Source organism: Rattus norvegicus, chromosome 14 (genome assembly GCF_021556685.1).
Source record: "Rattus norvegicus strain SHRSP/BbbUtx chromosome 14, alternate assembly SHRSP_T2T, whole genome shotgun sequence".
Taxonomy (NCBI): Eukaryota; Metazoa; Chordata; class Mammalia; order Rodentia; family Muridae; genus Rattus; species Rattus norvegicus.
The window spans coordinates 78,440,147-78,451,751 of NC_141547.1; the positions used below are offsets into that span (position 1 = coordinate 78,440,147).

Below are 11,605 nucleotides of genomic sequence, written 5' to 3' on the forward strand. Positions count from 1 at the left end.
CTCTTCTCACGAGTAACCCCTCCCTCCCTCCTTACCTCCCACCTATTCTTAGTTTTTTTGTTTGTTTGGTTTTTTGGGTTTTTTTGGTTCTTTTTTTCGGAGCTGGGGACCGAACCCAGGGCCTTGCGCTTCCTAGGCAAGCGCTCTACCACTGAGCTAAATCCCCAACCCCTATTCTTAGTTTTTAAAAAGAACCTTTATTTTTCAGAAGTTAACCTGATTGAATTATAGAAATTTCAAAGCCAGCAAGAAGAGTGTTGCACACATGACATGGCTCACAGCAGACCTTCAGGTCCCATGTGTCAATACGGTATGGCACAGTATGAGCCTGAGGTGTACACTGTGTGCCTGTCACACCCCCCACACATTTACTGATCCAAGCCCCCATTGAATGAATATTTTAATGACCAAGAATACACTTCATTAATTCTGACTGTTTTATAGAAAAAAAAAAAGAATCTGGCCTCAGACCTCCTGTGTAGCAGACATTGGATACAGCACAGTGGGTTAACCTCCGGCTCAGCTTAGACACAGGGTGCATGGTATGATGTTCAGAGTATCCAGCACCATGTTCACACTGTTAACAATGCTACCGAGGGGTTGCACATCTGTAATCTTAGCACAGGGGAGGTTGACACAGGATTTTGAGTTCAAGGCTGACCTGAGCTACATAGTGAAACTCTGTCTTTAAAAAAAAAAAAGGAAAAAAGTAGGGCTGGGGAAGACAGTTCCCAGAGTATTGGCCTAGCATCCCCAGGCCCTGGGTTCTGTCCCTTGCACTCCTTAAGTTAGGTGTGACTGTGCACCCCTAGAATCCTAGCACTTGGGGGACAGAAGCAAGAGGATCAGGAGTTCAAGTCATCCTCAGCTACATAGCAAGTTCCAGGCCAGCCTGGAACACATGAGACACTGCTTCAAAACAACACGCACACAAATTGTTAACACTGGAGAGACAGCGAGTCATACCAAGCTAACTCCGGCATCTTTGTAGTGTAGCCGAGAGTGGTGTGTAGGGACAGCCAGGGCCACACAAAAACCCTCTCAAAATAACAAAGGAGGGGGAATAGAGAAAAGAAAAAGAAACACATGTCTGAGTATCAGCCCTCAGCTCCCCCTTGCATGTCACCTCGGAACACTCAGAAAGCCTAGGTGCTTCTAAGTAGAGTCAACTGCCACGGGGAACACAGGCTCTGTATCTGAACGTGCACAGCCATGGTTATGCTCTAGAACAGTGTGCGTGCAGAGTGCGGGCAAGCAGCCCCGGCACCCCTCCCCTGGCCCCCTTCTCCATTCAGCAGCCAGCACAGCCCCCTGAGGCTCCACTCTCACAGAAGTCCCTCCTAAGGACTAGAAAGATACTCGCCCAGGGATCAGGCACAGACCTCAGGCATTAAGACCTGCTTAGCCTTCCATACACAGCTCGGGTAGGGCAGTTACACACAGTACCTCTGTGGCCAGCACTCTTCCTCCTGTGACCCAGGTCACCCAGGGAGCAATCAACACCCCAAGACGCAGGCATTAACAACTGTTGTCCCAAAGAACAACTGCCAAGTGGAAACTTCTGGTTTCTTTGGGAAGTCAGTTATGTCAGATGATGATTTTCTGGGGCGCACAGGCGAAAGGATGCCTTGCTATAGCAGACACGTGAAAGGACATGTGATGGAGGAATGAAAGATGACCACACAGACAGAGGGAGGGGGCATTGGTTTGGTTGCCTCCACCTCGCTATTCTTCCATAACGACACACATATATTGGTTCACCTTACACGCTCAGCTCCATTTGTGGTTTCTTTAGAATTGGACTTCAGTTCTGGTTCATGCATTGTTTCTGCCTGCCAAGAGGACTGGACTGCAGCTGCTGGTTCGTATTTGGTGTTTGCTACGGGACTGAGCTGCTGACAAAGAAGATTGAGCTCGCCCCCAAAGAGCTATTGTTAAACAGTCCACTTCCCCCACATCCTAATAGCTTTTCTCTTCCGCTGCCTCTGCTGGGTGGAGGACTAGAGGAGTAAGTTGAACATTTATTAAAATGGGATGCAAAAAAATGTATGCCTACCCAACTGTCTTGGAATCACAAAGCCAGCACGCTTGCTGCAGCCTCTGCTGCTATGCTGCTGTGCTCAGTAGGGCTGAGCAAAATACACAGATGACAAAAACTGCAGATTGAAGGGGCTTCTAGAAGTGGGCTGGTGGCTGGAGCGAGTCCCTCTCTCTTCTGCCAACCAGGGGCAGGCACACACCTATGATGTTTATAGGGTCTTAACTTGCATCCACTGGTGATTTTGCAAGGTGACCCCTTGTGGATGTTAGCACATGGAGATCCCTAGCCACACTGCTCACCATGGCAGTCTCTAGCAGCTGTGAACTAGGACCTGACTGTCCCATACATCTAGTATGTATAGCAAACACTAAGGCACCACTCAGTGATACGGGGACATAACAGCCACTCTTGTTCTTGCCTCAGTGAAAGTCCCAAAACAGTACTCTACACATCCAAACCTGTGTGCAAATCACAGTGTATGTGCCTTGTAAGAAGGGGTTAAGCCATCCCTTCTGCCAAATACCATTTCACCAGAATTTCAACAAAGTGCATCTACAAAATGTATTCTGTTCTTGCTTCTGGTTTTTAAAAGACCTGGTACTTCATGTCTCAAAAGCCTGAGTGCTTCAAGAAGCATGCATCAAGTACAGCAGCCAAGAGAGCACACATAATATGAAAATGCCCTCCATGGCAGCTTGCCCATAACCCTCTCCTCTTGGGTCTTCTTCAGCTGTCTGAGACTCTGATGTCATCAGGCTTCCCTTCCTGGGGCTGGGGAATAGCTCTGAGGTGATAGATTTGACAGGTATGTGCCAGGTCTTGGCTTCCCTACACAATATCAGGAAGAAGGAGGAGGATGAGGATGAGGATGAGGAGGAGGAGGAGGAGGAGGAGGAGGAGGAGGAGGAGGAGAGTAGAAGGAAGGAAAGAGGTCATTTTCAGAAGAGACTCCTCCCATAATTTCTTCTAACAGAGGAAGTCTAAAGGCCTTGCAAAGTGACCCTTGTGAATAATAACACATTTGTGGAACACTTCATCACACCTTAGCAGCATCTTCACCCCTTCCCTGGCCTGATACTCTGGGGACACAGAGCAGACTTCAACTGGCATAAACCTAGCTTCCAGTAAGGCCTTCCCATCCCATGTACACGTTGACCACACCACCTGCATTTCTGAGGCACACATTCCTGCCACCACTTGATTGTTGACATTAAACATGTGAACATGTGTACATGTGTACATGTGTACTGCCACTGGCTTTTCCCTCATGAGTTTGAAAGATCTACTATTTGAAGCATGAAATTATAAAAGCAATCCATCTTGCTGTTGTCGGCTAGGCACCAGTGGTCTCAGTCTGCTCCCAGCCTAGTACATAGCCCAAGAACAAACTGAGTGTTTCTCCTCTCCCACAAACACTGGTTCTGCCTCTCCAGAGCTCTGAGATGGCTCTGAGGACAGCTGCTGCCAAACCATTCTCTTCCCCTCCCAAAGCCTGGCCGAATTTGGCCCAGGGAAATTCTTTTCTTCTAGCCCACCTGAGTTGCCACGAATGTAAAACACCAGACAGTCTTAGTTTAGAATCGACAGATGACACAACTGCTGGACGCAGAACCTATCGTCCTAAACCATTCTATATTAGAAATCGTCCAGTGGCGGAACCAGATCTAACAGTCCCCACTCTACAGTTTGCCTGCTTTCGCTCCCACCTCGCCATACAAAAAGGCTGTTCCTTTCTCCTGTGTTCCCTCTTCCTCTCTTGGACATGGAAGGCTCCCCTCCTCCTTCTCACCCAGCGATTGTCTTCCTGTTGTCTTTATTATCCAATCAATTAACTAGGGGGAAATTCCGCTACAACTATTCTGCTCAATTCTTTTATTAATCACTTTTGGGCCATCTGAATTGTTTTTGGTTGGGTTCATTTGCTTGTTTTGGGTTCTTATATGTTGGTGTGAAGACTGCAGACAGAAGAGGTGGAATTCATGAGTTTCCATTATGCCTAGGGGCAAATGTCTTGGCCAGCTGGAGCTATAACAAACTACCACAGGATAGCCATTTATTTCTTTGCACTTCTGGAGGCTTCAAGTTCAAAATCGAGGTGTCAACAGATACCTGTTTGGGGTGCCTTCTGCTTTGCAGACAGCTGCCTTTGCAACATGTCCTCACACTGCAGATACCAGAGGACAAGACTGAGCTCTTGTGTCTCTTTTGGTAGGGACATTAATCTTAATATTATTAGTTTTTGAATTTTGGTTTTTCAAGACAGGGTTTCTCTGACTGTCCTGGAACCCCTCTGTAGACCAGGCTGGCCTCAAACTCACAGAGATCTCTGCCTGAGTGCTGGGGTGAAAGGTGTGCACCATGACCTGCCAGCTAAGGACATTAAACTTATCATGGGGGTCCCACACTCAAGTGCCTCTGAAGGGAACCAATTCCTAGTAATAGTTAGGATATCAATAGCTGGACTTAAAGGGGGTCACATTTAGTCCAAGGCACCAAATTCCTCCCAGGCCTTTTGTGTCTAGGCCCGTGATGTCTCTGGAAGTCATGTAAAGTAGCTCTAAGCTCCAAGTTTCTAAGCACAGTGCATTCAGGATCACTCCTCCTAGGGCAGCAGGAAAAAGCAGAATTTGCCTCCTCTCAGCCTGCAGGTCTGGACCTAAGCCTCAGGGCTTGAGTTGCAGTTCTTCCCCAGGTGGCCTGCCTTGCCACCTCTAGGACAAACTGTTCTTCAATCTCCAGCTTGGGGAAACGAGGCTCCACCTCAGTAAGTCGTTTCCTGCTGTGGGGCAGCTGAACATCTTGCGCCATGTTTATTTCTCAGTAGCAGCTGTCATGGCCTGAGGCTGCCAGGATCAACCTGGTTGTGAAACTGCTCCCTCAACATCTTTCATCTATGTCACCCTGGCTGTTCTGGAACTCACCATGTACACCAGGCTGGCCCTGAACTCACAGAGACCTGCCTGCTTCTGCCTCTTGAGTTCTGGGTTTAAAGGCGTTCTGTTTTTTAGTTTCTATTAATTTTATTTTGTCTGTTTGTATAGTCACGTGTTGTGTATTCCCAAGTGAAAGGGGCAAACACATCTGTGAGTACGTGAAGAGGCCAGAAGAAGACCCCAGATGGGCTGCTCTAGCTTCTGTCTTTCTCCACGTTATTCCTTTGAAACAGGATCTCTCCTGGACCTGGTGCAGAGTTGGTGGCCAGCAAACCTCAGCCATCCACCTGCCTCTACCACCTCCCTCCATTTCCCTACCCCTACATGCGTGTGCGCATACACACACACACACACACACACACACACACACACACACACGTAAAGGAGTGTGTGGTAACCCAGGGAGAAAAGGTTCAAGGCCATCCTTGGCTACATAATGAGTTCAGGGTCAGCCTGGGTTCAAAGGTCCTGAGTTCAAATCCCAGCACCCATATGGTGACTCACAACCATCTGTAATGAGATCTGATGTCCTCTTCTGGTATGTCTGAAGACAGCTACAGTGTACTTATATAGAATAAATAAATCCTAAAAAAAATCTTAGTTCGAATCTCCAACCCCATGTAAAGCCAGCAAAAGCCAGACCCAACATATGCACATGCACGAGCACGCATGCACGGCTGGTGGGTTACAGAGGGGAACTATAATGGCTCAACGGTAAGGGTGCTTGCTGTCAAGCCTAAAACCTGAGTATGATCCCTCGGACCCACACGTGGAAGGAAAGAACGAACTGACTCCTGCAAATTACCTTCTACCTCTCATGAGCCCAAAAGAGCAAGGACAGCTCCTTCCCACCCCAGTTTGCACAAAACAAATGTGAAAAAGCAAGTCGCCAGAAGAAGACAGAAGAGAAACTACAGACAAGAAAACAAAGCGATGCCCAAACTCCACATGGTGAACACTGCACAGGTAATGCTTTGTGACCTAAATGTGAAATGTGGAGCACAGAGAGCCATTTGGTCCTGACCCCCCCCCAGTTCTGTGTGTGTGTGTGTGTGTGTGTGTGTGTGTGTGTGTGTGTGTGTGTGTGTCTTAGCATGAAGAGCAGAGATCTTCATAGGTGTCTTCCTCTATTGCTCTCCACCTTATTCTTTTTGGGACAAGGTTTCTCTCCCAAATCTGAAGTTTAAAATTCAGCTAGACCAACTGGTCCGCAAGCTTGGGACTCACCCGTCTACATTCACATATGCACATATGCATACACACACACACACACACACACACATACACACACATACACACACACACACTCAATGTGCTAGGTTTATAGTCATGAGTCACTACCCCCTTTGGGTCTTTGCATTTGCACAGCAAGTGCATGACCTCCCAGCCAGCTTCCCAGTCTGTCCCATCCCCTTTCACACCATTTTTTCACAGAGCTTTCAGGTTCCCCAAAAAAGTGGAGCAGAAAGTGCAGAGTTCCCACACATGCCAGACATTCCCTACCAACAACCTACACCCCTGGATCATTGTTACACTCAATGAGCCTACAGCGTGCAGTGCTATCGGTAAAGTCTCTGCTTCTGTTATAGTGCACACTTAGTGTTGGAAACTGTGGGCTCGGACAAATGTGTTCTGCCATTCAGGCACCATTACTGTCTCTCAGAGCAGGGTCACTACTAGCCTCCATACTCTCTCTCTCTCCCTCTCTCCTGAAAATACACCCATCTTTCTGTATCCCCATTCTGTCCTTTCTGGAAGGTCAAGTAGTTAAAACCATGTGATTGATGTACAAGAGGTTTCCTCTGTTTAGTAGCAGTTAAGACCCAGTGAGTCTTTTCATTTTTCGGTTGCTTACTCCTTTTAGTGCTGAATAATATTCCATCATTCATTCACCTACAGAAGACCGTTTGCTTCGAACTTTGGGCAGTAACAAACAAAGGAGCTGTAAACATTATGTACCTGACTGTGGCAATGCAAATATCTCACATTCTAAGAGACTGAAACATTTGCTCAACAGCCAAAGTTAATAATATACCTTGGGGTCACTTAAGACTGCTAGCCTACTGTGTACTCAAACTGTTGGTATAACTTCCCTTTAAGGGAACAATGTAACAATGAACCTCACTTGCCCTGAGCTTTCAATGTAATCAACTTTTACAACCTAAGCTAATACATAGATAACCTTAAATTATATACTCTTCCATGCCCCTGACCCAGACAAAACAGCAAATACGGAAATTGAAAGCAACGTCCTAAAATCTACCATGAAGTTTGAAAGCAACTGTTTATGGTTATTGTTTGAAAATAATGATGTTGGTGATGTGGGTCCGTGGGATCAGTTGGTGCCAGTGACTTAATCCCTTCTCAACGATTTCTACAAAGTGTCCCATACTTTCCCCATGTGATGCTCTCAAAGTCCCTCAGTAAAGATAGAGCAACACCCTCTGTTAGGGGCAGACACACCCCTCACAGAAGAGACAACGCACAGACAGACACAGAGCGCCCACAGACAGACACAGACACAGAGAAAAACGAATCCCAAGGTAGCCTTTAGGCAGGCACAAATTTAGACTCACTCAACAGACAGGCAGAGGACAGACAACGCAGGGAGCATGAAGAGGACAATTCGAATCTGGACTCACTCCTAGTTAAAACAACTCCAAGGGGAAATGCTTCTGTTTCTTTCCTTCATGTGATGCTGATACGTTATTGATAACTCAGAGTGAATCATTGACGTGTATAATCCATGCGCAGGGTTTTGTGTGGATTTAGGGGTTCAATTAATTTGCTGTGTTGAACAGTAGAAGCTGTCTTGGTTCTAGAGATCACATTCCCACTGATTAAGGGGAGAAGAGAGGTAAAGAGGGGGAAGGAGAGGGAGAGTGGGAGAGGGAGAGGGAGAGGAAAAGGGTTTCCTGGGATCGATGCTTTCTAGCCTTTCCCTGGGTCAGGGTTCTGCAATCTAACTATCCTAATGCAGCGTGCAACAGAACCTCACTGTCCTCTGAACCATTTACTCTCATTCATGTTCTTAATTGCAATAGTTTCCATGCTGTCAAGAAAACCTAAAGGCTGGATTTTTTTTTTAAATTAAAAGCCACGGAACATATGGGCTGGAGAGATGACTCAGTGGTTAAGAGCACTGACTACTTTCAGAAGTCCTGAGTTCAATTCCCAGCAACCACATGGTGGCTCACAACCATCTGTAATGGGATCAGATGCCCTCTTCTGGTGTGTCTGAAGACAGCTACAATGTATTTACTTATGTAGAATAAATAAATAAATAAATAAATAAATAAATAAATAAATTGAAAAAAGCCACTGAGTGTGAAGAGTCCAGTTAAAGATATGCATTTTAAATATGCCTATGGTTGGTATTTGCAAAGTGGTTTCATGACTCCTGGTTGGAAAACCAGCGAGATACATGGTTCATATTCTTGAGAAAGTGCTGTCTGATCAAGAGACTAAGAATTCGGCATCTTCCCTTAAAGTTCAGTGTTGAGTAATTGTTTGACTACGACAACTTCTGTCCTTTCCACATCAGGTGATCACCAACTGAACTTTGGGTCAGCTGGGACCTCAGAACGCATCAGACAATAGTTTCACCTCAGGAAGCCAGGAGCTCTGTCTGGTAAAAAACACCCAGGCACTCATCAATCAAGATAAGATAATTACACTTAAATTAATCAAGAGGCGGAGCTATGAGCAGTATGACTGTCCACACTGTGGATTTCCAATTTTCCTCCTTCCCAGTTTTGGAAAGCTGTTTTTTGTTATTGTTTGCTTGTTAATTTTGTTTTGTTTTGAAACAGGGTCTCACTACTGGATTTCACTATGTACACTAAAATGGCCTCAAACTCAACAATCTGCCGGCCTCTGCGTCCCAGGTGCTGGGATTGCAAGCAGGCTCGTTCTTTTACGTTTCTTCCTTCCTTTCTTTTTTTTTTAAAAGTAAATTTGTCAGACATGGGAAGGTACGGCAAGAAGATTGCTCAGAGTTCAAGATCAGTTTAAGCCAAATAATTGAGTTCCAGGACAGCCTTGCTACAACGTGAGGTCCTGTTTCAAAAGGTAAATAAATAAAATCAGAATAAGAAACAATGAGGAGTGAACTTGGCATCTTTCAGAGAAGAGTGCATCACCAAGAGCTTTAGAGGTGTGACGAGCTGATGTTTGCGCGCGGCCGCGGAGGCGCTTGCTCCGCCCCTTCATGGACGTGCGCGCGCCCGCACCTCGCACCGCGGCCGTAAAGAGGGGCGCGGCTGTGTCGTGAAAGTGGTCGCAAGGCGCAGAGCTCTGGTTGACGGTTGGGACTCCATTTTGTTCGCCGCTCGTCTGCTTCGCAGCCGCTCGTCTCCGTGGCTTCTCCGAGGCAGAAAGTTGGAACAGCGGCGGAAGTTTTGAAGACTCGGCCCGAGCTCGGTCACTGAGTGTCGTGCAGACAAGCAAAGCAGCGGAGATGCGGCCCCTGGACGCAGTGGAGCTGGCGGAGCCCGAGGAGGTGGAGGTGCTGGAGCCGGAGGAGGACTTCGAGCAGTTTCTGCTGCCCGTCATCCACGAGATGCGCGAGGACATCGCGTCGCTGACGCGCGAGCGCGGACGCGCGCCCGTGCGCAACCGGGGCAAGCTGTGGGAGATGGACAATATGCTGATCCAGATCAAGACGCAGGTAGAGGCCTCTGAGGAGAGCGCTCTCAACCACCTGCAGGGCGCGGGCGGCGCCGAGCCCCGCGGCCCCAGGGCGGAGAAGGCCGACGAGAAGGCGCAGGAGATGGCGAAGATGGCCGAGATGCTGGTGCAGCTCGTGCGGCGGATAGAGAAGAGCGAGTCTTCGTGAGCCGTCCGCGGTAAGGGCGGGAGCCTGGTGGGGCGTGGGCGACTGAGGGGAGGAGGCTGGCTTGTCGCCCCGGAGTAAACTAGGCCCCTCTGGGGAAGGTGTATAGCAAATTGTCGGTGGGGAGACCCTGGAAGATTCCAGATTGTGCTGGAAAGCATGAGGCCCTGAGCAAGGCAATCTCCAGGAGGGTCCGGGTGTTTGCTCTACTGTCCTGCGTGATTAACCTTTCGGTGATGCATCTCTCCCGCCCGTGCTTTAGGTTTCCAGCCAATGGATTCTGGTTGAGTGATGGCGATTGGCTGACATGACACCCTGGAGAAGCTGAAACCAGAGAGCCTTTGTTTTCCTTTTTTCTTTCTTTATTTTTTTTTCTTTTCCCCTCTGTCTTCACTCTGTTCTCACTGACACTACGTTTCTGCTATGGTCTGCGGTTGACGACCTCGATATGAGTTTTTGATTATTCAGTGGTTCCTTTTTTTTTGTTTGTTTGGGGAAAATAACTTTGATTTGGAAAATGCGCTCACATACGGGAATTAGGGCCTAGATTGTAAGCCCTGTGGCAGTTGAATAACGTTCATTCCTGGGCTTTGGTTGTTGTTCCTGAATTTTGAGGTGCTTTGCTCTTTCTTGGGTGACCTGATAGCTCCCTGAACTTTGGGTCCCTGTGACACTTGAGACTTGGAGTTGGAGCTCACCGCCTCTGAAAGTTCTGAAGAAGCTGCGTTAATTCTAGAAGAGGACTCCATGCAGCAATGGCAGAAGAAGGGCCCAGACTTCATCTGGGACTGTGGATGGGCCTTACACGGCTAGGACTGATGACCTGGGAGAAGGGTCGGAGGATTGTATTGTTTCTATGGGGGGACTTTAATTTCTGTGTGAGACCAAAGGAGGAGAGATGTATTTTGTGCAAATTTTAAATTTTATGTGCTACACTATCTATTATAACCTGCCTGATGAGTTTGTTGGGACAGCCTAACTCATTTTTAAATGAAACGGAACCCGGTATGGGAGATGAGGTCTTGTTCGTCTGTACAAGTTGGTATCCCCATATATTTGAGGAGATCCTGGGCGTAAAATGAAAGATCCTTGCAATACCCTTTGTGTACTGAGAAGGAAAACCTGCAATGGACCCAAAACTTCAAGGAAGAGGCGTCTTCAAGGTTCATATGTAGTCAAGCTATAAATGTGTGGCAGACCTGATAAGCATTTGAGGTCAAAACCCTTACCATGTTGAAAACAAAATCTTACATGTTAATAAAAGTATCGTTTGCTTGAAAAGATAAGCCCAGAGAGTTATTAAGTCTTCATTCAGCGGCCTGTGCTTAGTTTGCATGAACGTCCTCTAGCTTTGGGAGCTCTGGGTGAGCAGAAGGGAACTTCTGGCTCTGGCTACTGTAGGATAGGAGATTCTCCATTCCTAGTAGGAAGTACGTAGTCTTAGCCTCTGAGACCAGTCCTTTAGCTTGACTCCTGCTCTTTAGCTGTCTTGCATGGAGACAGTAGTGTTGATACACCGTAGCAGGCAGCAGCCACAATGTATCGACTCCCTTCAGACTAGAAGGGCTGGGTCCCCAGCTGCTGGGATTGACCCTCTATAGGAAATACCCCTACCAAACAATGGCTTTGGCCCATCTCTTTCCTGGGTGGCCCAAGTCCAAGGCCCTCCCTTTTAAGGACATCCCAAACATCTTTGCATTCTTGTGTCTGTTGAGGGAACTGAGGCCCAGCCTAACTTCTGACTGCTCAGTGTGTTCCTTCCCAGGGGTGATCATTGAACTTCACCTGTATGGTCTT

General features: G+C 47.4%; 1 protein-coding gene across 1 annotated transcript; it reads left to right on the forward strand.

The window, feature by feature from the left end:
- Positions 1-9,311: 9,311 nt before the first annotated feature.
- Mrfap1 (Morf4 family associated protein 1) lies at positions 9,312-11,089 on the forward strand. The gene is made up of 2 exons (NM_001009264.2): positions 9,312-9,821; positions 10,071-11,089. Exon 1 carries the CDS (start codon positions 9,434-9,436, stop codon positions 9,809-9,811), a length of 378 nt encoding a protein of 125 aa, NP_001009264.1. The 5' UTR covers positions 9,312-9,433; the 3' UTR covers positions 9,812-9,821; positions 10,071-11,089.
- The last annotated feature ends 516 nt before the right edge of the window (positions 11,090-11,605 follow it).

Excerpts from the sequence above, each read along its gene's own strand:
- Mrfap1 (NM_001009264.2), top strand. The coding sequence starts at position 9,434 with ATGCGGCCCCTGGACGCAGTGGAGCTGGCGGAGCCCGAGGAGGTGGAG.